Here is a 27412-nt window from a genome sequence, read left to right on the forward strand (position 1 = left end):
TCTGCCAAAGCCATCTCCACACAGTTTACCTTGATACAACACATTTGGCAGATAGTGCAAGCTCTTATGCAGCACTAAGGTGTGCAGCACTAAGGTGGTATGTTGGACCTTACAGCTAAACAACATTCCTCTCTTCTGAAGTCACACATGGTTGACCCTGCCCTGGACTTTGGCATACAGTTTCAGTCTATGAACTGTCATCACATCAAAGAAACAACAGAACAATTCACATTAAGCCATCAGCCCACATCAATTTTTGACTGTCCTGCTCCCTTTCTTTCTATGGCCACTGCTGAATCTGGTAGGCATTTTCTCTGTGACAGACTGCACTGTTTGTAGTTGTGTACATGGCGATTAAGGATGTGGGACTACCCATTTCACATGTGCCCTGTCATTATCATCATAGTTGTCAGTTGACCAGAATGCCATCTTCAATGCAGAACAAGATCGTACAGATGTCTGGTTGACAGTTTGTACGATTGTATCTAATTAAACACAGGATGGGGAAGTAGTTATCTGCTGCTTTAATTTTGGATACCAGTGTAAACTGTTGCTTTAATTTTGGATACCAGTGTAGTTTTGGCCATTTTGCATATGTAGTATTCATTTTTCAGTTCCTTACCAGCAAGCTAAACATGAATGGCTCTTTGTTGGAGGAGGACCAAAATGACACTCAGCTGCTCTGTTTACATGTTGTTCTGCATGTGCTGTTACCTTCAATTTATAGTCCACATCAAATAAAAGCTGTTTTTTCCATTAGGAAACGACTAAAAAAATACTCTTCTGTTGCCAATAACACAAATCACTTCCAGTTCAAGTTAACTGGCACTGTAGACTGCAGTGATACATCATAGGCTTGACAGTGTTCTAGGTTTGTGATGGCAGGGCAGGAGTGGGGTAGTGTTAACAAGCTCGTGAAGCTCCACAACTTATGTTAATCGCATCAGTGCACTTGTCCTGCCACATGAATCCAGTGTTGCCAGAAAGCCTTAGGTTTCCCACAGCATTGAATATATGGCTTTTTTAAAACCTGCCAGGAATTTTAAATCAAACATTGGACATTTTTACATTACTTCTGAGTATATGACAGACCTGAATGTGGTATGAAAGTTTTTTGAAGAAAAAAATGTCGTACTCCATAAAATATGGTATACCTTTGTTCCCTCTAGAACATAAGGTCCAATTGATGATTTTTCCTTTTGAGTGAGACTCTTTGGGTCTCAGCAAATTTCCCTGCTTTCCTAACCTTGTATCTATTACTAACTTACCAGATGAAGTAACTAATAATTCCAAAAGCTAGGGAAGTTCCTTCTACTTTTGAAGGCATGTATTGTCAGTACCAGCGATTTCACCTCCCAAAGTTAAGCAAAGGCCAGCCATTTTGTCTGACAATTTTGCAGTTTAGAGCCATTCCAAAATGTAAGCATGAGAGTAAAATATAATTTTCTGAACCTTATCTTTGTTTTTGCATCATGGTTTAGCTGCAGTATCTATTTTCCTGTCTGAGAAGGAAAAATGTAAATCATTTCCCACGTCTATTTTTTGAAAGTTACATGTAGAGGTTACAACAATATGAAGACTGTCTTAACATTACATACCTAATGTACTTATCAGTATGACAATTCCTGTGTCGTGATTTCAACTGCATAGACCATGTTACAAAATAGATTGTGTTTGGCTAGAGTGTTAGAGGCATTTTATTTTTAAATTCATCATGTTTGCTGCCAGATATGGAACTGAAAATACTGATTGTGATATCCAAAAAAGAATTTATCTTCAAGGATTCTTACTACACAGAAAGAAGGTTAGGAAGAAAATTTATATTTTTGTTAGTTAACTTTAACCTAAACATTTTTTTTAAAAAAATATGCTGTAAAGCAAAGAATTTATGGGGAATTATTTTGTGGAGGAAACAATAAAAGTTTCATTTGCTGAATAACTTACATAGTAATAAATCTGTATATGAATTTGTTTATTGTTTGTTGATTTGTTTAGGGCACTCAACTACTAAGGTCATTAGCACCCAGTCACAAGTGTTAGGGCACTAATAGCATATAAAAACACAAGGGGCAACAACAGACAGTACATACAAAGACGCATATAAACAAAATAAAAATTAGATCTTTTTGGACAAGTCCGTCAATGTAATAAAACTAAGGACACGGGCAGCTGCTCGAGCATCATCAGCTAAAAGTTCCTGTAAGACAGATGGCACACCCAGGACAACATGAGAGTTAATAAAATGGGGACAGGACAATAAAACATGGTGCACCGTCAATGAATGACCACAGGGGCACGGCGGGGCAGGTTCACCGGACAACAGGCAGCGGTGCCTAAAACGGCAATGCCCAATGCACAACCTAGCCAAACTGACCTGTCGCAGGGAAGGGCTTGAGGTCGTCCAAGCCGTCGGGATCAGTTTGATGGCCCTAAGCTTATTTTCATAGAGAGAGAACCAAGCCTCATGCCACAATGATGAAGCGTGCTGACAAAGAACCCCACTAACATCAGTTGATGGGACAACTGGCAAGAGGACAGCAGCCTTGGCTGCAGCATCAGCAGCTTCATTCCCAGGCACACCAACATGTCCAGGAAACTGAAAAAAAGAAAAGGACATGAGCGCTGATATCAGCTAGCAACTGGAGGGACCATTTAATTCGTTGCATGAGAGGATGGTCTGAATATGGGTCATGGAGACTGAATGGCACTCAAAGAATCAGAGCAGATGGCATAGGGAGAATGACTATGGCGGCGGATATACTGAACAGCCTGATAGAGCAAAAAGCTTAGCTGTGAAGCTTGAACACTGGTCAAGGAGCCGGTATTGAAATGCATCACCACCAATGACAAACACACATCTGACGCCCACAGTAGTCTTGAAGCCATCTGTGTAAAAAAAACGACATTATTAGCAAGCCTCAAACGAAGTTCGACGAACCTCAAGCGGTATATTGAATCCTCAGTCCTCTCCTTTGGGAGTGAGCTGAGTTCAAGGTGAACGTGAACCTGAGCCTGGAGCCAAGGTGGTGTTGGGCTCTCACCCACTCAAAGTCGTAGGTAGGGTAAAATCAAGTTGCTGAAGCAGACGATGAAAGCAACTCCAGGAGGTAACATGGCAGAGACATACAGCCCTTATTGGCGGTTGGGACAGTCTTCTACGAAGAAGAAATATGTTGGGTGGTCGGCCATAGACATCAGTCGGCAGGTGTACCGACAAAGCAACATATAGCACCAGTAGTTTAGCGGTAATTCAGCAGCTTCAGCATACAGCCTCTGAACAGGGCTGGTGTAGAATGCTCCAGTCATGAGACATAGCCCCTGATGGTGGATAGAGCTTAGACGGCATGAGGTGGATGGCCGGGCAGAAGAGTACACAAAGCTCCAGTAATCCAGCTTTGATCGGACAATGGACCAATGTAAGCAAAGCAAGACCATTCGATATGCTACCCATGACGTGCCGTTGAGAACACGGAGGACATGTAGGGAACAGGTACAACAAACAACCAAGTAAAAAACATGTGGAGATCGGCAAAGTTTCCTATGAAATGCAAGCCTTAAAAATTTTGTCGTCTCGAAGAATGGGAGAGCAACGAGACCGAGATGTATGGATGGTGGAAGAAACTGTAATGCCAGAAGTTCATAAAGACTGTTTTCTCACCAGAAAAACGGAAATAGCAACACTCCATGAATATAGATGGTCTAGACAATGCTGAAGACAGTGCTCATGAGACATGTTCTCTGAGTGCTGCAGTAGATCGTAAAGTCGTCCACAAAAAGGGAGCCTGAAATGTCAGCTGGAAGCCAATCCATTATTGGATTGATAGCTTTGGCAAAAAGGGCCACACTCCAAATGGAGCCCTGGGGCACCCCATTCTTCTAGCAAAAGGCATCTGACAAAACAGAACCCACATGTACTCTGAACATTCGATCCATTAAATATGCATTAATAAAAAGAGGGAGGCGACCATGAAGGCCCTAAGTGTGCATGGTGCAGAGAATGCCCACCCTCCAACAGGTGTCTTAAGCCTTCTCCAAATTGAAGAACACAGACATCATCTGGTGCTTACACAAAAAGTTGTTCATAATGAAGGTAAACAAAGTAACTAGGTGGCCAAAAGCAGAGCGGCACCTACGAAAGCCTCATTAGACATTGGTAAGGAGGCGTCGAGATTCAAGGAGCCAAACCAATTGATAATTTACCATGCACTCAATCACCTTGCAGACACAGCTGGTAAGGGAGATGGGGCAATAACTGGAAGGTGTTTGTCCTTTCCTGGTTTGGGTACGGGAACAAGAATTGCTTCACGCCAGCGTATGGGAACATGACCTTCAGTCCAGATGCAATTATAGGCGCAAAGAAGAAAGTCTTTACCTGCAGGAGAAAGGCTCTTCAGCATCTGAATATGGATACCATCAGGCCCCAGAGCAGAGGATCGGGACCAGGCGAGTGCACTTTCGAGTTCTCGCACAGTGAAGGTGGCACTGTAACTTTCATGATTTAAAGAATAGAAGGAAGGTAGCCATGCCTCCTCTGCTTGTTTTTGGGGGACGAAGGCAGGGTGGTAGTTGGCAGAGCTCGAAACCTCCGCGAAAAAGCAACCGAAGACATTTGAGACATCCTCAGGATCCACAAGGACTTCATTCGCTACAGTCAGGGCAGAAATCAGGGAGTGGACCTTGGTGCCAGATAGCCTGCACAGGCCACCCCAAACAACCGAAGGAGTAAAACTGTTGAATGAGCTGGTGAAAGCCACCCAGCAAGCCTTTTTGCTTTCTTTGATAACACAATGACATTGTGCACGGAGTCGTTTGTAACTGATACAGTTCACCATTGTATGGTGACGTTGGAAGGTGTGTAAAGCACGTCGCGGAGCACAAATAGTGTCGTTGCATGCTGTAGTCCACCAGGGGACTCTTACTCAACGTGGAGAAGAGGAAGTACGAGGGATGGAATGTTCAGCAGCAATGAGAATAATGTCCGTGAGGTATGCGACCTGACTATCGCAGGTGGATAAGTTTTGATCATGGAAGATAGCCAAGAAGGTGAAAAGCCCCAGTCGGCTTTGGAGATGTCCCAGCTAGTGCAACATGGAGAAGGGGTGTGATGCAGAAGATGGATTATGCAGGGGAAAAGGTCACTCGAGTATGGGTCAGAAACAGCATACCACTAGAACTGACATGGAAGTTTGATAGTGGGTATTGAGAAGTCCAAGTGGGAACAGGTATGCATTGCACCCAAAAGGAAGGTAGGTGAACCAGTATTTAAGCAGATTAGATTGAGGTGGTTGAAAAGGTCTGCCAAGAGGCAGCGTCTTGGGCAGGATGCTGGAGAGCCCCAAAGGGGATGGTGGACATTAAAGTCTCCAATCAACAAAAATGTTGTAGGAAGTGGAGCAATCAGTTGTACAATGGCTGCCCTAGTAAAAGCAGAGGATGATGGAGTGTAAACAGTACAAATGGAAAATGTGAAAGTGGGGAGAGTAATTCGGATGGCAACTGCCTGCAGATCAGTGTGCAATGTGATCTGATCATAGTAGACATCATCCCGAACCAGCAGCATGACCCCTCCATGAGCCAGAATACCTGCCACAGGGGGTAGGTCAAAATACACAGAGGTATAGTGTGTCAGATCAATAAGATCACATGGGCATAACTTCGTTTCTTGGAGACCTACGACAAGCAGGCAGTACATTCAAAGGAGCAATTTTAGTTCCTCTTGGTTGGACCGAATGCCGCGAATATTTCACTGATGAAGTGCCATTATGAAAACGAAAAGAAAAAGAAGAAACAAGAAAAGGTCACCTCGATGGGTGCTGAGGGCCTGGCTTCGAGGGAGCACTGCTGCTGCAATCAATAGGTGGTGAGTCATGGGCCATCAACTCAACAGTTGCGTCTGCCACCTTCCTGAGCTGGTCAGGAGGGCAACTGCCTTCGCCGGTAAAAGGCCAGATGATTGGCTACCAGCAGTGCGGCCTGGTGAAACTGAAGATGGCCAGCAATGGCAACAGCTGGGTGGCACAGTAGAAGAAACACGTCTCGGCAGAGATGGAGAACTCTTTTCTATGAGCCATCTTTGAATAATTATGTTTTGTCGAAAGAACAGTTGAGGCTGTGAAGTTTGTATATGCAAGAAATCTTTGCGTGTCGGTTCTTTTTTGAAGGTCCGAGCATCTAATTTAGAGGTCCTCGCCTGAGCAGTAGCAGATGATGATGTTTGAGCCTTAGGGTTGATGGAAGGGAGAGGAGATGATTGGGCAATCTTAGCAGTGGCCAATCTGACGACTGAATCACTAAATGTTAGATCGCGTGTCTGTGTAGCTACCTCTCCGGTAGGCCGAGGAGAGGTGAGAATAGTACTGTATTTACCTGCCAGAAGCACTGTGGGCTTTCTGCTATTGAATAAGTTGTGAGCAGCCGAGGTTGACACCTCTTTCACTCTAATTTCCTGTATACTTTTCTCATCTTTGTAGACGGGGCAGTCGCAAGAGGACGCAGCATGGTCACCCATACAGTTAATGCAATGAGGGGATGGAGGTGGACAGTCACTCTCATGGGCATCCCTGCCACAGGTAACGCATTTAGCCACACTTTAAGACTGCCATGTATAGTTAAACCACTGACATTGGTAACACCTTGTAGGGCTGGATACATACAGCCAAACAGAAATGACCTCATAATTCGCTTTAATTCGTGAAGGCAATTGCACATTGTCAAATGTCAGGAATATGATACGGGTCAGTATGAGGTCCTTGTCAGCTCTTTTCATGACCCGATGGACAGCCATCCCTCCCTGATCAGAGAGGAAATACAGAACCTCCTCATCAGTTAGTCCATTGAGTGACCTGGTATACACCACACCATGCGACGCAACAAATTCAAGGTGCAATGGGCCTCCACCTGTACAGGAAATGTGTGTAAGAGAGTGGCTCAAAGTAATTTTTGGGCCTGGAAGGCGCTCTCCGACTCCAGGTACAATATTTCACTGGTTCTCCAATTGCATCTACACCCTTCTGAATGATGAAAGGGTTGACTGTTGAGAAATTGTGACAGATCTTGTGACAACAAGAAACTTCAGTGCTGGTGGTGGAATGTTTGGAACAGTAGTTTCATCTAGCTTTCTTTTTTGGACAGAAGACAGGGAAGAAGAAGAAGAAGAAGAAGAAGAAGAAGAAGAAGAAGAAGAAGGAGAAATCCATTGCAAACGAATCCCCCATGATTGCCAGCATCTCCGATGGCGCACTCCTTCCCTGTGGGGGCCCTCCCTCTTAAGAACTCCTGCCTCAGGTGACTGTTCAAACCTCAGGTCACACCTCCCAAGAAACGGAAAGAGGGACCAATTGGCACATTCGGAAGGAAACAGCTCAGGCAATCACCCCTTTCTGGGCCTGGCCTTTACAGGGATGTGTGTGCGTGACTTGTCTGCCCAGGGCGGGGAATTATGTGTTACTCCGTCACTGGCTACGTGTGTGAACGCTTGGGTTGGCCTTCAGACACACACAGGGAAAAAAGAGAGAAGGATAGGGGGATAGAAGAAAGAATCTCAAATGCCGAAGTGGAGAATATGACATGGAAAAGAAGACAAGGAGAATATGGCAAGGAGAAAGACGCAGAGAGAGAAGTAAGGGCATGAAAGCAAGGAGAAGAGTGAACGCAGGGAAAGACCAATAGAGCAAGAAAGTGAGGATGGAGAAACACAAAGAAAACAGGATCCTGGAGTTTTCAAACGTCTATCTCCAGACGACGGCTTGATACATTACTCCCAAGAAGAGGGAGTGTTAAGGGGAGGGAAGGATTGGGGATGAGGAGGGATGAGGAAGGGGGGTAGGGCAGCCCGGAAAGGAAGGAGAACTGCACTAGCTCAGGGCCCCATGCTTGCCATGCACATATCCACAAAAGAGTTGTGGGCCCCTGTGGGATCTGTATATGAAGACTGGTGCATTGTTACACACTATTAATACTACCTTTCTGTTAAAGATAATGGATAGTAAATTTGAGAGAGTGAAAGGGTAGCTACATCCAGACAGCCAAACTTGGAAATATGCAGTAACTAACAAATTAACTGTTCAAGTGCAACAACTTCCATAATGTTTAAGGAAACATTAACACCACAAACTGAATAACAAGGTTTCATACAAAGAGAAGCAAACAGTTGAATTTTTTTACAACAGATATGACAATACGTCAAGCAGGTGACAGATAGGGTACTAAATTTTCTAAAGATCCCAAAACTAAAAAGCACAGAGTTTTGCAAAAACATGACATAGTATTTTCAGCTCAGGGAGATTATGAGCAATTTTAGGCATACACAGAACTGGGGCAAATAAAAAGTACTTTCATTCATTACAAATTTTGTTCATTTTGAATACACCTCGATTTATGTATGTAGGTATCATGCCAACTACCTGGTGAATGCACCGAAAAGAGCATTTTTTTCTCGAGGTAAGGAGTAACTGGAACATGTGGTCTCCTGTTAATTCATGTGTACTACGAACTCATGTATAAAGTGTAAAAACTGTAACTTCTAAACTTCACTCCACATTAAATAATGAAGTTGACTGAAAAAGTAGTAAAATGGGAAAATGGATTGATGTTGACAGGCAACTAAAATATACAGACATTAATGGTACCATTGCTGATGTGTCAGAAATTGATAAGCAAATTTTATTTTTAATATTTCCCTGCTTCATTAAACACTCACAATCTGCTGAATTGGGGATATGTGCAAAATGGATCTCTCAAATCTGGAGATCTACAGACAGACTTTGTAAAAAAAAAATTTCTGTTTAATGAAGACAAAAGTGTTCATTCATCACATGAACAAGTACAGGCTTCACAGGCTTTGCCTGGATGCTGCAGAAACATTTTATCATGCCATCATGACTAATGAGATCTAACACATGAAACAGTGTGTTACTGTGTTCCTATACAAATTAAAGGTGATGTAAAGAAGAAAATATCATGTCTCAAAAAAGTTGACAATTTGTTGAGATGGCTGTACTTCTTTATTTGAAAACAAGTACATTATCCAATTTCTGCTCGAAAGTATTTGAAGTGGAAATGGATTGTTATTCTTTACCGCATGACGTGGAAAAGTTGTCATGTATGCTATTGGTGGTACAATGAGAGGAGTGTGGAAGCAGATTAAACACACAAAATGATATGCTGGCTGAGATACAGATTTTTATAAATGTGCACAAACTCAGATTCACGCGAAAACCATGTTTTATGGTGCTGGGAGATAGTTTATGGACAAATGAGTGAGCACAACTTCCATTCATGTCAAACGTTTTGCTCATATTTGAAACTATATTTTTTACCCTAAGCTATATTGTTGTCACAACCCAGAAGCTTGAAAAACCAAAAATCTTCTCATAACTAAGGATGCAACCCATCACAGATGTGCTGGGTATTCAGAAGTGTAAAATAATTCTTGCAGGGATCAAATGCTGCAGATGAAGACCATTGCAACAGATGCTGGTAAGGATGTGCATGTTTATCTGATAAATCCTGAATTGTTTGGCACTATATAAATTTTAAATGAGAAAGGTATAAAACCATTTCTATGGCATCTCTAAAAATGCAGAAGCTATGGTAATGTTTTAGAAACCCATTCCAAAGGCTACAATTTATTCACACAATACAAAAGGAACAGCATTTTTTGTTAGAACTGAACAAATTTGAACATCAATAAATTAACCAAAGATTATTTAAAAAGTAACAGATTTTACTTATGTCTTTAGAATTGGGACCTACAACTGCGTTGCAAGATGAATCTTGCTTTTTTTATACGAAAATCTAATGTAACTAAAAATTGAGACCTATGTATTTAAATCTTATGATTTATGTATAGTTTTAGTTAGTTGGAGTATCAAAACTGTAGTATAAATGATACAATTTTTGTCAGTTGTGTATAGACTCTGTGGTGTCCCAAATGCAATTAGTTTTTGACTTATCTTCAAGATTTCAAGTTTTTGATACAATTATTGGACACCTAATATAACACAGTCCTTATGTATTTGTATCTTACAGGGAGGGTGCAATTCAAATAATTTCTGATTGAAACACAATTTTAAAAAATGCTTCAGGTACTATTTTACTTGCACACAGTCAACTGTGTTAAAGCATTATCCATCATTTTGAAAAGGAAATGTTACTATAACCATTAATGGAACTCACTTTCCATATGTGTGACTGCCTAAGAGGGAACTTTGATTCACTCTTTCCTCAGCTGATTTGTATTTTTGATTCAATTGACCTTTAATAAGTAAGTATACTGTTTTATTCCATTAAAAATAATTTTCTCTGTCCACTACAACTACCAGGCCTACTGATCATGTTACAAATTCAAATTATTTCCAATATCAATTGGTAGATATTTAGTGCTTCACTCATTTCTACAGTGAAGTAAACAAATTTATTAACTAATTTACAGGTTCTATCACTTCTTCATTGCATTTTCTTCATACAGAATTACTTTTAGAAGCTATGCTCATGTTTTGATAATATTTCAATGCACCCTTTGGGTTATTCATTAAAATTACTTAAACCGATACCTCAGAACAAGAGTATCTAGCTTAAATGTTGGATAACTGTCACAACACAGCTGATCCACACAGTACTCTAACATTCTGAGAAACAATGTTGCACAGATTGCATTAACCTCTCAACAGAGCCACATCATTTTATGACAAGAAATTAAGAATGTTCTGACATTCACTCAGCCATAACCTCAATTGGGGATCAAAATTATTTTGAGAAAATATTAAATTTCTTATAAACTAGACAACTAAAGACAATTTAATTAATCACTGAAGACTCCACACACATTCACCAAGTTAACTGTGTTGTAAAAGATATGTACAATACTAATCTGTGACAGCAACATCTAAACTCTGACATTGGGCTTAAAAGACAAAGTATTATTTTGAACATTTTACATACTGGTTAGACACAGATGAAAGAAAAAAACAGTTTACCAGTAAAAGGAAAAAATGTTAGGCATATGTACCCATCTGCAGCAAGTATTTGTTTGGTATATGGTTCATGGTATTTTTCTGTAAGTTCAAGTAGATAACAGATACAAATACGAGATAATCAATGAAATATTCTCCTTCACTATTTGCAGCAGTCTCTCGATGCTGGGATGACTTTCATTCTGTAACTGTAGGAGTCACATGGTTTTAAGGCAAAGAAGTCACTTAGCAAGGTTCAGAGAGCATTTTCATCTGAAAAGGGAGTTCCCTGAAGGTTGTTTAACAGAGCACAGAAAAGGAGAATATCTGAGGGTGCAGGATCAGTTGGATAAGGTGAGTGTGAAATTACTTCAAAACCCAACTCCTGTATACCATTTTTTTGTCAGTCTAACAGATGGCGGTCAGGTGTTATCTGGGAATAGTCTTCCTGGTTGTTGTTCATGTACTGCATCTGCAACACATCTCAGTTGTTGACAGTAAATGTCAGCAGTAATCAGCGGTTACATTTCAAGGACACAATTCATAGTAAACCAAACAGGTTGTACAACACTATCTTTTGTGGATGCTTTTTGTTGCAGCTTTCTTTGGGCCCAACCACCTTTCTTTTCCTTATTTTAGCACAAAGCCACCATTTAAAACCATAATGATACAGGGCAAGAATGATTAGTGTTGTTCACAAGCAACTGATGGCAGGCAAGCAAGGATGTGCATATGGCCATCCACTTTTGTGATTTTTGTTTAGTGCATGTAGTATCTGTACACCCTATTTTTGAGCCTTCCCCACTGCAGAAGGTCCTGAAATGATCACAGTTCATTGAATTTGCCAGTTCTCAATTACAATAACAATGATCATTGTGAATTAATATATTTAAATGATCATCAAACCCCAAAGGTAAGTCACTAATGGCAAAAAAAAAAAAATAAATAAATAAAAAAAAATCCCCTTAGAATGAAAAAAACCATTTTCTTACCAAGTTCTGTCCAGTGACATTAAATATGAACAGGACGCAAATGCTCCTGGCTGCATCTAGCTTTATTACCTCTCTACAGAAGCCAAACAGATGAATATAATAACAGTGCTATTTCTGCACTTGGCACTCCACTTCCTAGTAACCGCAGTTCCACTCAGTATCTCCAAATGACAAAATGACAGTATGTAAACTCAAATAGCAACAGTGAACTACAAATAAAAATTACAATTGCAGCAACTGGAATACCAGCATGCAAAATGAAAGTGCTAAAAACTTATGCACCAGCCTAATATTTAGAAAAACTGAAAAATATCAGGCCATGAAAACAAATTCTTAACAGTAGCCAAAAACACTAGGTAGAAAAAGTGACCACTGAAATTAGATCCATCAGACTCAGTCAGGAAGTGTATACTTCACCAGACATCAGTTTCATCAGATGAATGGTTGAATCAATCACATGAATCATTTGGTGACAGAAGCAGGAAATCATCTTGTGATGATTGTAGCAACCTAATAACTAAAATACTGTGCTGACTTCACAGCATGACTGAAATATGAAGTATAAGTGGAGAAAACTTATTGGCATCACATTAAAACCTTTATCTCCCTTTACTTGGTAAACAACACTGTTGTGGTGTTAAAAGAATTACAGTTACAAGAACTGAATCTTAGCTTAGCAACAAAAAACTGTCATAGTAATAAATGATACCTTGGGAGGAAAACTGGTTACAAAATGGGGAAACAATACGATGTCCCACAGGGTTCATCATTTGATGTATACTGACCTACATAAATGTTGTGCTAAAACCATTGGAGGTGGCTCCAAAATCTGCAATGCTTGCTGATGACACAAGTACACTGTAACTGGCAAACACATTCATAATAGAAACACCCAGGAGAATAATGGAACATGCTTGCAACTGGTGTACAGGCACAGAACCAAAATTCAAACTTTATACTTTCATAAACACGCATCGCGCAGTTCCAAACAGATCCGAATGACACAGATACAAGGGATATAAGGCCGTTACAGCATCCCTGAATATGGAAGTAAATGGGAATATATAAAAGGGAGGAAGGTTTATCTGTTTAGTAAGAGTAATAGAAGGCAGATTTCAGACTACCTAACAGATCAAAACGAAAATTTCTGTTCCAACACTGACAATGTTGAGTGTTTATGGAAAAAGTTCAAGGCAATCGTAAAATGCATTTTAGACACGAACGTACTGAGTAAAACTGTGAGGGACGGGAAAAACCCACTGTGGTACAACAACAAAGTTAGGAAACTACTGTGAAAGCAAAGAGCTTCACTCCAAGTTTAAATGCAGCCAAAACCTCTCAGACAAACAGAAGCTGAACGATGTCAAAATTAGCGTAAGGAGGGCTATGCGTGAAGCGTTCAGTGAATTCGAAAGTAAAATTCTATGTACCGACTTGATAGAAAATCCTAGGAAGTTCTGGTCTTATGTTAAATCAGTAATTGGATCGAAACAGCATATCCAGATACTCCGGGATGATGATGGCATTGAAACAGAGGATGACATGCATAAAGCTGAAATACTAAACACCTTTTTCCAAAGCTCTTTCACAGAGGAAGACTGCACTGCAGTTCCTTCTCTAAATCCTCGCACGTATGAAAAAATGGCTGACATCGAAATAAGTGTCCAAGGAATAGAAAAGCAACTGGAATCACTCAGAGGGAAGTCCACTGGACCTGACAGGATACCAATTAGATTCTACACAGAGTACATGAAAGAACTTGCCCGCCTTCTAACAGACGTGTAGTGCAAGTCTCTAGAGGAACGGAAGGTTCCAAATGATTGGAAAAGAGAACAGGTAGTCCCAGTCTTCAAGAAGGGTCGTCAAGCAGATGCGCAAAACTATAGACCTATATCTCTGACGTCAATCTGTTGTAGAATTTTAGAACATATTTTTTGCTCAAGTATCAGGTTTTTGGAAACTCAGAATCTACTCTGTAGGAATCAACATGGATTCCGGAAACAGCGATCGTGTGAGACGCAACTTGCTTTATTTGTTCACGAGACCCAGAAAATATTAGATACAGGCTCCCAGGTAGATGCTATTTTTCTTGACTTCTGGAAGGCGTTCGATACAGTTCCGCACTGTCGCCTGATAAAGTAAGAGCCTACGGAATATCAGACCAGCTGTGTGGCTGGATTGAAGAGTTTTTAGCAAACTGAACGCAGCATGTTGTTATCAATGGAGAGACGTCTACAGACATGAAAGTAACCTCTGGCGTGCCACAGGGGAGTGTTATGGGACCATTGCTTTTCACAATATATATAAATGACCTAGTAGATAGTGTCGGAAGTTTCATGCGGCTTTTCGCAGTTGATGCTGTAGTATACGGAGAAGTTCCAGCATTAGAAAATTTTTGCGAAATGCAGGAAGATCTGCAGCGGATAGGCACTTGGTGCAGGGAGTGGCAACTGACCCTTAATAGAGACAAATGTATTGTGTTGCGAATACATAGAAAGAAGGATCCTTTATTGTATGATTATATGATAGCGGAACAAACACTGGTAGCAGATACTTCCGTAAAATATCTGGGAGTATGCGTGCGGAACGATTTGAAGTGGAATGATCATATAAAATTAGTTGTTGGTAAGGCGGGTACCAGGTAGAGATTCATTGGGAGAGTCCTTAGAAAATGTAGTCCATCAACAAAGGAGGTGGCTTACAAAACACTCGTTCGGCCTATACTCGACTATTGCTCATCAGTGTGGGAACCATACCAGATCGGTTTGATGGAAGAGATGGAGAAGATCCAAAGACGAGCGGCGCGTTTTGTCACAGGGTTATTTGGAAACCGTTAGCGTTACGGAGATGTTTACCAAACTCAAGTGGCAGACTCTGCAAGAGAGGCGCTCTGCATCGCAGTGTAGCTCGCTCGCCAGATTTCGAGAGAGTGCGTTTCTGGATGAGGTATCGAATATATTGCTTCCCCATACTTATACCTCCCGAGGAGATCACAAATGTAAAATTAGAGATTCGAGCATGCACGGAGGCTTTCAGACAGTCGTTCTTCCTGCGAACCATACGCGACTGGAACAGGAAAGAGAGGTAATGACAGTGGCATGTAAAGTGCCCTCCGCCACACACTGTTGGGTGGCTTGTGGAGTATAAATGTAGATGTAGACAGACACTGGATGAGGCTCCACACGTTAAGTTCTTGGGCATTCGAATCGGTAATAGGGTAAGGAGGCACCAGCATGAGAATGAGTCAACCAAATAGCTCATACTTTTCTGCCTTGCAACTAATGAATGTTCGTCCAGAGTGTCAACTTGGAGAAATGCTTCCTAGCATGCTTTCACTCAGTACTATCCAATCGGATAATCGTATAGGGCATGGCAGCTATGAACAAATTAGTACTTATCCAACACAACCTTGTAGTAGGAATGTGATATGAACACCTTGCATAAACTTCTTCACTGACCTAGGGAATCTTGCACCTTCATGTCACTACAGAACTCTTGGTTTTTACATTAAGTAACAAATATTTTATTTATTTCTAGTTGGCTGTGCCAGAAGATACTTCCAAAAAAGTGAAAAATCCAAAAGCAGCCATCGTAATTGTCCCTAGGTGTGTAACGCTGAGGGAATCGACAAGTTTACCACTTTGTTGACCCCATTTCAATATGAAATCCAAGCAGACACCAAGGAACTGTATGCGGTAGGTTTCACTTAGAGTATGGCCAATGTCTAGTACTTCCAGTAGCAGGTCATTTCTGATTGCTTTACATCTTATTAAATGAGTCTTCAAGGGATAAGACTTGAACTGGTAGCTGCAACATTAATAAGGGTAATGTGCTGTGCAATATGAGAGAAGTTTGTTGGTAGTGATCACAATTTATTATTCAACTTATGTAATGTGATTAACAGTTTAGTGAGATCACTGAATTGAATCTGAGGAAAAGGGAGTTCTGTAACAAACTGAAGGAAGTTGACATAAGAAAACACACGAATGGACCCAAAACAGAAGAGATGGAAAATTATCAGAAACAATTTTTCATGCGGATGGTGTACCACTGCACATTGGAACCTGCACGAAAGAGCACTTCTTAACAGTAATCTGCCTGAGGTATTGACCAGCTATAATGGGCTGCCAATCTAACCTTGAAATTTGCTTCATCTCGCAGTATGGTATCTTTTTTTATTGGTGGGAGTTTGTGGTAGGCTCCACCTATGTGATTCCTCTTCCAACAACTTAGAACTATGGTGCTATATGGCAATAGCAGTGAGTTTCCTAAACTGACATGCTTGTAAATGCATGGGTCAAGTCTGAAGAAGTTGAAATGAATTGATATTTGTGATCAGTAAATGATGAATTTGATCCTAAACACAGCTGTGAGAAGCACCTTAATGTTGTATGTGCAGACACAAATTTTACACAATGGAAAAATCTTATAGTTCTTTTGTAAATAAAGGCTTTTCAGGAATGTATAGAAGTAAAAATCTGACCCCAGTTCTATATCTTTATTTATGACAAAGTTATAGTCCTGTGAAATCTGGTGATTTAATCACCCTGAGGAATTGATCATACTGGTATAATTTCTTTCAGTAATAATATGATATCTTTATGTTATCTTGATGGGTTGCATTTATTATTGAATGTTTCAGAATTTTTGTCATTAAATTTGCTTTCAACACTGGACCTCTGCTGTGGCTAGAGATGTGGTGTTAATCATATCCATTTGTTCATGCTTCGATTTACACATTGCATTTCATAAATGATGTGGATGGATGTGGGATGAGCCAGGGTGCAGATCTGAAAGCAGAAGCTCCCACAGGAATACTGACAACCAGCGGCTAGTGACTAGGGCTAATCAACTCACACTGCTAATTATGGGAACTGCTAATAGATTATTTTGTATGTATGTATGTACATGTACATTTACATTTACTACTAAAATATCACTGTTAGTCTTACTACATCAGTCAGCTACTTACTTTACCTGGTATCTACATATACATCGATACACCACTATCCACCTAATGGCGCATGGCGAAGGGTACCCCATAACCCTGCTGGTCATTTCCTTTCCCATTCCACTTCCAAGTACGAGGGAAAAAGACTGTATGTGCCTCCATATCAGCCCTGATTTCTCGAATTTTATCTTATTAGTCCTTATGTGCAATGTATGCTGGAAACAGCAAAATCGATCAGCAGTCAGCTTCAAATGGCAGTTCTTTGAATTTTGTGAATAGCATTCCTCAAAAGAACGCCACCTTCTCTCTGGGAATTCTCATTTGAGTTTCTGAGGCATCTCTGAAACACTTGGGTGTTGTTTGAACCTACCAGTAACAGATGTAGCAGCCTGCCATTGAATTGCTTCTCCAACAAAGTATTACTTTGCTATCTTGCTCTTGCTAACACAGAATGTTGTTGGCCAGTATCAAAAGGGTGAGCCCTATTTTTCAGCATCATTATTAAGCCCTAGCATTTTATGCTACTGAGACCACACAGACTGCATGTCACTCTTGCTGACAGAGCTAATATGTTCACTGCACAACTGCATGTGCTACTCAGGATCACTGTTATGGTCACACATCCCATTCATAGACTTGCTCATATGTTCACCACTATTTAAGCGAAGTTACGTATTTTTGAATTAACAAGTGGGGTACACATCAGTGATTTCAGTGCCAACCACATGACATGGTTTTCCAGAACACACAACCAGCAACACACTGTTCTGCACACTTGCTGTGGGAGCAGCACTCCATGCAGTGGACATTATCCCTGAAGCTCTGGCCCTTGTGCCATGGAGGCATCATGTTTGACCTGTGATCTCTTGGGCTGCATGCGGAGGCCTTTTGTATTTTTAAGGCTAGTGGTCACCAACTACAATCCAGCCACTTTTACAACTATAGCTATGCTCTAGAACAGCCTATAGTACTTTCTTTTAGCCAAACTCCACATATGCACATCCCTGACTTCTATACATGACATTCTCATTTCTATAAAACCCTTCCTGTGGAACAATACTACTACTGTTTCACTTACTGTACTGTTTACTTGTGATTCCAATGCACCCCTTTAATTAGTTTAAAATGGCATAATATGAGGCTCTGGGACATTAAGTCTTCACCTGTTAGCTGTGAATCAGCTGCAATCCCTTACATACTCCCCGGCTTGTCCACAGCATGATAGTTTGGTTCCTTGACCCGTATGCTTGTTTGTTTGAAGAAGTCAACATTTCAGTGCATGAAGAATCATTTATAACTGCAGGAAGTTTATGAACAATGAGATTGAGAGTGAGCCAGTACCAAAATTTCTGCAATTGTGTGTTGAATACTCCCAGTCTGTCGAATTTCATTCCTGTGACATGTTTATCAATGTGAGCATCTCTTTCCCTTAGCATGGTCATAAAACATATTTCAAAAATTAGTATTTCTTTAGATCTGTCAGGACTCAAATGGTGAGGTCACACATGGCTTCATCTATGTACAATCATTCTCCAAAAGCCATACACAGAGTTTTACTACTATTGAAAATTTTGTAACCAATACAACAAGTACCACAGAAGCTGCCACAATATGTACAGGTTGTGGCCAAAGTATCAGGGCTGATCTACAACAGACATTTTGTATCTTTTTCAAAACCCAAAAAATGTTTCGGACAAACTCAAGAATAACTATGATTCACACAAAAGATAAGAACAGCCAATGTTCTTTTGAATTGTATTTATCAGGAGTTACTGAAAGGAGGAATATTACTCTAATGACGTAGACTACTACGACTTACACTTCATCTAAATGTTAATGTTGTGACCATCACACACAGCCATTATACAGTATAGTTGATATCAACATGAGCTATGGAAAACAGGATTATACCCACCACCAGTACCTTTCCACTTCTATTTAAAACAGCCAACATTTAACAGGCGATATGAAAGTCAAGTGCAAGAGTATAAGAGTACTCTACAATTATGAACAGCAAGTTCCAGAAAACTGACAATCAGTGACAATTCCACTGAGTGCAACTTTTACTCTACACACTTAACAAAAGACTTATTAACTACAAACAATACATCTGAGATGTGAATACTTACAATATTCTCAGTAACATTCATTTCCAAATTTAATTCAGGATCCTCCTTGATAAAATCAGTGGGCCAAGATAGTCCCAATAGATCTTTAACAGTCTGAAAGAAGAAAATCTGAATTATAACTGCTTGCTAACTCCTGTGTGTATGACACAGCTCTCAATATTCCTTTCTTATGACTGTAATCCAACTTTGCAGTGATTTTTATCAATTGGGAAGAGTGAGAGCTTCAATGCATCCAAATCAGTTCTTATTGCACTGATTTTGTTATCAGCGATTGTGTAGTATTTATTCGGCATACTTTCACTTTCTAGTCCTGTCACATAACCTACTCTGATTTCAGAGGCACTATGGCCTGCTCTATCGGGTGGTCATACTCCCATATACAAACTTGATATGTGTGTGTGGCAACAATTCAAAATAAAACTCAGATAAATATATTAAATACAAAGATTCCAAGACTTACCAAGTGGGAAAGCACCGGCACACAGGCACAATGAACAAAACACACAAACACACACACAGTTACTAGCTTTCGCAACCGATGGTTGCTTCTTCAGGAAAGAGGGAAGGAGAGGGAAAGATGAAAGGATGTGGGTTTTAAGGGAGAGGGTAAGGAGTCATTCCAATCCCGGGAGCGGAAAGACTTCCCTTAGGGGGAAAAAAGGACAGGTGTACACTCGCGCACACGCACGCGCGCACGCGCACGCACGCACGCACACGCACACACATCCATGCACACATACATAGTGTATGTGTGGATGGACATGTGTGTGTGTGTGTGTGTGTGTGTGTGTGTGTGTGTGTGTGTGTGTGTGTGTGTGTGTGTGTGCGCACGCGCGCGCGCAAGTGTACACCTGTCCTTTTTTCCCCTTAAGGGAAGTCTTTCCGCTCCCGGGATTGGAATGACTCCTTACCCTCTCCATTAAAACCCACATCCTTTCGTCTTTCCCTCTCCTTCCCTCTTTCCTGAAGAAGCAACCATCGGTTGCGAAAGCTAGTAATTCTGTGTGTGTGTGTGTTTGTGTGTTTTGTTCATTGTGCCTGTCTGCCGGCACTTTCCCGCTTGGTAAGTCTTGGAATCTTTGTTTTTAATATATTTTTCCCATGTGGAAGTTTCTTTCTATTTTATTTAAAACTCAGATAATATAGAGATGAAAATAATCTTCTAGCTGTCAACCCATCAACAGCACTTTTTGGTCATTTATCAAATGAATATGGCATTCCTCACATTATCATCAAAATTAACCAAATTTAATGCTATTTACACAGCTTCTTTTTCGGTCACCATGTATTTTCAGTGCCTGCTCTTTAGGAAACAATGCAAATTTATCTCATGTGTACTGGAGGAAAATCATAATGAATTACATACACCCAATGCAGTGTTTTAGTAATGATGTAAATACTACAGTGAATAGTGACTGGGAACTCTACAATATACTCATCACATATAGTTCCCCATCTGTTGCAGCACTGTGACAGAGAGACATGTTACAAGATTAACAATTACTTCCAAGAGGAAGTCTTCCTTGCTCTGTTGACACCCAATACATACTTAAGGCATTCATTAGATAGAACCACAACAAAAAAAAATAATGCAAGGGTAATGGTTCATAAAGATATGCTTGTAACAAGTGCTGTTAAAATACTATTGGTAATAACCTACAAATGACATCTAACTAGAGTCAACTGGACGATCACAAACATTCTTGAAAATAGCTGGTATCATAGGTTACAATTGTACACGATCCATGATAATTTAGCTTGAATGCCCCATATTTGTGTCATGACATTCTTACAACACTTCCTCCACAATACAGTGCTTGTGTGAAAACTTAAATTATGCTCAGACCCATCAGTATGTTTCAGTTCGGGATCTTGCTTTACCCATACACTAGGCCCTTCAGTCTTTTCCATCTCATCAATTAGAAACAGGCAGTGAGAAAATGTGGTGCCACAATTCAAATATTTGAAACCAAAGCTTTGTTTATTCTTGAAGGCAAGCACAACAGTGTGTGACTGACCCCAAAATATCAATCAAAATTATTTCTTACATACCAAGCAGCAACTAGCATAAACACTAACCATACATATTATGAAAGTGGATGTGTTTTCTGTCACCTCTTAACCACTGGTTCGACTTCAATGAAGCCAGGAACACATACTACTATCTAGACTAAAATACTAAGGAGGTAATAAGCAGCAACCTCCTATGGAGGTGGGCAGGATGATGTGACAAGAGGAAGGGAAGAACAACAGACAGAGGGAGGTGGCAGGAACAGATGGACAGAGAGAGGCTAGCAGATGGACAGAGGCAGTTGGCTGACTGAAGGCACCAAACTACTAGATCTCTCCATCCCTACTTCCTCAAACAGGCAAGTAGGTCTAAATGACTGTTGGTATGAGAGAGTCTACCACACACAATCCAGAGGAAGAAAACCCAAATGTCTATGAAAGGTCATAAACCAATATAAGGAACAAAAAGAAAAAAGGGAGACAGAGGCCAAATGCAGACAAGGTGCCCCATTTAGGGAGCAGCAAGAAGCACCAGAGAGCAGGAGCAAAATGCAATGAGGGGACGTACATCCCCACGCCCGCCGTTTACCAGAGGTACTTCACTCAGAAACTACCTCGGAATGACTATCAATACAGACAAAGCAAGAGAAGTACAAAGCCGAAAGATTAATGTGAGAGGAGGGAAGAAGAGTAAAAGAGCAGGTAGGCTGAGAACCATGCTGGTCCACCAAGCCCAGATAGCCACAGCCTGGTCTCGACAGAAGAGGCAACAGGGTGTTCAGGTTCTGCCAACCCCTCAATGAGCTGATAAGATTCAGTTGCCCTCCCTTCAAGAGAGAGACATAAGCCTTCCTCATGAAATAAATGTAAAACTAAGTCAGCCACTAAGGCATCATCTCTTAACACCAGGGGTAGTGAGTCAAGGAGTTTAAGATTCTGCCACAGGGTGGCTAGGTTGAACAGCACAGCAAAATGTAGACCACTGTTGAACGACACTGATGACAGTGGGGTGGCACTGGAGGAGGTGGCCATGAGTCAGATACGGCTGATGTGGAGCCACCAAACGATGGTAGAATGCTTGTGAGACACCGGCATGGAGGACCTCCATAGATTCGTAGTCTCCTTATCACTGGTTGTCTGAAGTCACAGTGATTAATTCCGTAATTCAGGTTCCTAAAACTTGGTGTAATGCCGACCAGAGGTTGTTTCCAGAATACTAACTACCAGAGCCAGTTTACTGGTAGCCCATATGGGCAAGCTGTCAGCAAGTTCACTCCCAGAGATCCCAACATGACCCAGAGTCCAAACAATTGTCACCAAGCATCCACATTGCTCAAGGGAATACTGGTTAGCAATGACTAAGGGATGCTGAGGATAATACTGGTTGAAAGCTTTCAAACTTGTCAAGAGGCTGCTGCAGATGAAGGACCCCACCAGTGGAGCAAAGGATACACTCAAGAGCACAAGAGATGGCTACCAACAGTACAGCTCCCAGCAAGGAAGGCAGTTCAGTATGACCCATGACAATGTAAGAAAGCCCATGTGATCAGCAACCATCAAGCAATCAATATAGACTACTGCTGCACTCCAGGATGTACCAAGGATGGACAAAAATGGGTGGCAGAAGGCCTCAGGAGGGACTGTGTCTCTCAGACCTCATGATTGGTCAAGACAAAGCTGTGACCAATGGTTTCCCCACAGAGGTGTATGTGAGTGGGCCTAGAGGAGAGGTGGAGGAAGAAATAACTGGAGTTCGGAGGGGAGAAACTGTGTGGACTGCAATCAAAATCCCTGACCTAGGCCACCATTGTGGAAGACGGGTTTCCGTGTTTGGAAAGAGGGAACAATAGTTTGGATACTGAGGAGAGCTGCAAACATACGTAGCATAACTGAGAAGCTGTTGTTGGCACCTGATACACAATTAATGGACCCCAGCCTCCATGTGTTATCTGTCTACAGGACTACTTCAAAAGGCTCTTGTCGCAAATCAAACCCCACAGTGGTGCATCAGATCCTGTATCCACAATGACGACAACAATGATGATGATGATGCTGTGCCATATGCCAGACCCCCATAACAAAGACAGGGTTGTATTATGGATTTTTAAGGCTGCAGAAGGGTAGTGCACTCTGCACCTGTTACTAAGGTGACAAAGTGTACTGAGGTGCAGCAAGCACTTTCACTTACACTGCAAAAGATTGGGAATTCATGTCAACTAAGAATCAAAGACCAGTCCTAAAAAGCAGTAAGCTCCTGCCAAATTGGGTAGTTTGTCATCCACATGAAGTTCTGGAGTTCTGGTTGTGGATGAACCATAAGATGTTGGCAAAACTGTGACCTGGGTCTTGGCAGCTGAATGCCAAAAGCCACGGATGAGTGTCCATGGCCACGTCTTACATATGGCACCTTACAGTCTACATTCAGCCACATCCACACTAGAGGAGCAATAGTAAGAGGCAGAAATAGTATACAAGGAGGGTGATACTGATGAACTCACAGCTGGAGGTGACCATTGATGGCTTGTAGAAAGACAAGGACACAGTACAGGGCTCTGTAGGACTCCATTCTCTTGTAATGGGAAGTGTTGTGGGAAACACCATCTAGAACCCAGAACATACACTGACAGGGAGTTCTAGATGAAAATTGGGAGAGGATTCAACACACCCCACCTGTGTAAGGTAGCAAGGATATGGTGTCACTGCCTTCTGTCATACAGCTTTTGCAGGTCGAAGACAACTGTAATGAATTGACACTGGGTAAAAGCTGGTAGGCTGTCAGATTGCAGGCAAAACAGTTAGTAGTGGAACAGCTTTGGCGAAAATCACATGGGTATGCAGCCAGACAACCCCGAGACTCAAGGAGCCACACAGCCACCATCTCACTGTGCATTCAAGCAATTTATGGAGAACGTTGTTTAAACTTACTGGGAGATAACTGCCAATCTCTAGAGGTGCTTACCCAGTTTCAGCACTGTGACAATAATGCTTTTAATGGCTGTGACTGGAACTGGTCCTCATTCCAGACCCAGTTATAGATGGCAAGGATATGATGCTGACAATCCACTGATAGGTTCTTGATCATTTAATTGTGGATGTGACCTCACCCTGGAGCTGTATCAGGCCAGAGGGCTAGGACACTGATTAATTCCCATTCAATGAATGGAGCTTCATACAGCTCCAGGTGGCATGTAAAAGGTAATTTCCTTTGCTCCACCCATTGCTTGAGAACATGAGAGACAGGTTGATAACTCTGAGATGCTGAGACTCGAGCATATGAAGAGCAACATGTTCAGCCATGGTGTCTGGGTCAGTGAAGACAGATCAATTTCAAGGTAATGGCAGATACACCTACTAGTGTCTAGTACATGAAGGCATGTCTCATCTTAGGTCAAACCTGCAAAGGAGAGGTATGTGGTCTGATGGCTGAAACATGCAGCTCCCAGCATTCTTGTTTACATCATTTCATCAGAGGCAGACCTGGGCATGAAGCCACTTTAAGTAAATAAGATGCTCCATTGATTTGTGCCACAGTGCTGGAGAGCCTGCCTACTATTGCTAATCGCCTCAATTCTCTGATGACTGCCAAGGTACTCTTGTCAGAACAGGCCCAAGGAACAAGGGATTGCTAAATCACCTGTCAAATGAATGTCTGTAATTATATTCTGGACTGCCTTGTTGATGTCTCCATGCAGCAGGGAGTCAAGGCCAACATGCAAGGCAAAACCACTCCAGTCACCAATGTTGAGAGCCCATCTGGGAATGCATCCAGAGGAGTGATGCTGAGGAATGGACAGGAAGATTGTGGAATGGTTGATACCACACAGGTCATTATGAACTTCCCAGTGGATGGATGGGAGAAGCCAAAAGCTGCAAATGGAAAGGTCAATGACAGAAAACTGTGTGCCATGCTGAAGGGTGTGGGGTATCAGTACTGTAGCATATGACATTGAGTACATGCTGGGGGCAACTGCTTGCACATCCTTTTGGCATCTCTGTCAGCAGGCTTGTCCTGAGTCTTGTATTCTTGTTCTTTATTCACTCTCTAGAAAACAGTGTGATCTGGCGAGCTTTCTACAATGGACACAGATGGGGAGAGGCACACGAGGCATTTGCAAGCGATACTCATCCACAGTCTCTACGTATGGAGTTAGTGCTGCAATGCAAGTATGTGCCCAAACTCCAGACATTTTAAGCACAACAAAGGGGGGGAAGGGTAGGGATGGGGTGGCGAGAAACCTACAATTTCACATCCCATCTGAATACCATCACCTTGACCTTTTCAGCCAATGAATCACTGTAAAAGACCCTTCTGCTTCTCTCCAGTGTCAGTGTCACAGTACTGAAGTGGTGAATTATGGATCCTATGTAAGTGACAAATTTATTTTACAATTGATTGTAATTGTGAATTTGACTTTAACCCATACAAATAAAAATAAATATAATCGTTTGCTTGCACTACTAGCAATCCTTTAGAAGTCACAGAAAACAACTCTCATATGCCATCTGGACATCCATGGTCATTGTCCTAGGAACCTGAAACTAGAGAGAAATTATCAGTGTTAATTAACAGGCACAAGGAATGGCCTTTGATGTAAAAAGCAGTGACCACTTGTTTCATGTGCAGTAGAGTACAAATCCACAGCTGGTTTACTCTTCTCAACTTTTCCGAGTTGTAATGATGCAGCCACACTCTTGGTAGAATTATAGCTGTCGGTTAATATCTATGCATGCCACTGAAGTTAAGTTTACAGCAATTTGCCTCTTGTTACATCCATATTTGTTCTTCCATGATTTTCCTGAAATCTCTTACTAGATGGGTGGACTTTCTCTGCATCCACCATGTCCAGTATCACAACTTTATCCCTAAAAAAGAATTGCATAAAAAATTTAATTTTTGGGCCACTCAACTGAAAGATTCTCGTGGCATTGGCTCCAAAAAAACACACAAACTAGTTGAGTGGTGCAACGTGTGCGGAACAAATACAGCACTTCTGCAGTAGCAATATTAGCAGGTTCATAAATATATTTGTGCTAATAATTTTATTTTACTGTGCCTTTCTGTGTGGAAACCAATACTGTAACCTTTTCTCTATCTGTATTTAGCGTTTGCTTGTTTGTGGGAATGGGAGAGCCTTGTCCTCATTTACTAATTTTGTCATTCATCTCGACCCTGCTGTAGCCACCACTGTCATATGATTTAGACAAGCACCTATTGAAAACTTAGCTCGAGGGGGGAGGGGGGGGGGGGGGGGGGGAGCGCATCACCAGTGTGACCTACAAGTGGCCAAAAGTTCATTTGACATTGTGGCAGCGAATGTTCTCAAAACAACTGAGCCACATCTATATGAGAAGCAGAGTTGCTGCCAGATAGTTTGAAAGCTACAATCTTCGCAATAACTTTGAAGTGATAAAAAATGAACAACTGCATTTTGGCTATTACCACAGAGATCTGTCCGTATTGTGCTTAGTGATAGAAATATGGTGAGTGTGGCCATGTGTTTTAGTGCTAAATGTACCTGTGTTGAATTTTTCAGTGCAAATGAAGTGTGTATTCGAGAATAACTGGTATCTAATTTTACCTACATCTTAACAAACTAATAAAATGGATTGGTATGTAATAAAGAAAAAGTACAAACATATGGTGATTCCAGTCACCATTCAGCTACAAAAACACTGCCAGATGTAAAGGCAGTGCCAGCACTTCGTCAAAACTTCCACAACAAATTTCATCGACTGATTTCTTTAATCCCATGGATATTGACAATTATTTGGATATATTAGCATCAGGGAAAATTAGTGATGATATAAAACAAGCTTCTCACAGCTTCAAGGAAACCTGGAAAAGTATATGTCTTTCCTACTTCTGAGCACAATAGGCGAGTTGAATGTAGACAAGTGCATGATAATCATTTTGAACAGTATCCCCAGCTGGTGTTCTCACAAGTTAGAAAAGGATTTCTTTGCATTAACTGTTCAATTTTTGTAAATAATAAAATGGCTGGAGGAAAGAAATCCATTATCACCAGGAAACTAGTGACTGAACCACTAACAAAGTTTGCCAAACTTACTGGTAAAGATGGTGACCTTGAGACACACACAGCTTAAGTACCATGTTGAAGCATCAACAGATGCAAAACTGTTTTCACGAGAAACGAAAATTTGATGTCATAAATAAATTGTCAAGACAGAGAATGGAAAACATTAGGGAAAACAGAGACCATCTTGTACCTATAATTAAAAAAAATCATCTCATGGAAAGCAAAATATTCCCGTGTTGGGGAAAAGAGATGGTGAGAGTCTGTTATAAAATAATAATGATTGTGAAAGTATAGTAAGTAACATGGGAAACTTTAGAGCTTTCTAAGATTTAGAATTTAC

General features: G+C 41.2%; 1 protein-coding gene across 9 annotated transcripts in view; it reads right to left on the reverse strand.

Annotated features, from left to right (window-relative positions):
* Positions 1–27412, reverse strand: part of LOC126295084 (zinc finger protein 729-like) — a 251786-nt gene that overhangs the window by 204328 nt on the left and 20046 nt on the right. For 2 of the 9 annotated variants that reach the window (XM_049987336.1, XM_049987337.1), the window contains 2 exons: positions 19025–19117; positions 2375–2596 (listed from right to left, as the gene is read on the reverse strand). The exons of 1 other annotated variant lie outside the window; for it this stretch is intronic. In XM_049987336.1, coding sequence (XP_049843293.1) covers positions 2375–2596; positions 19025–19117 — 315 coding nt within the window. Of the gene's footprint in view, positions 1–2374; positions 2597–19024; positions 19118–27412 lie in introns of those variants that run through there. 6 more of the 9 variants (XM_049987344.1, XM_049987340.1, XM_049987339.1 and 3 more) reach the window with 4 other exon arrangements.

This window comes from Schistocerca gregaria, chromosome 11 (genome assembly GCF_023897955.1).
Source record: "Schistocerca gregaria isolate iqSchGreg1 chromosome 11, iqSchGreg1.2, whole genome shotgun sequence".
NCBI lineage: Eukaryota > Metazoa > Arthropoda > Insecta > Orthoptera > Acrididae > Schistocerca > Schistocerca gregaria.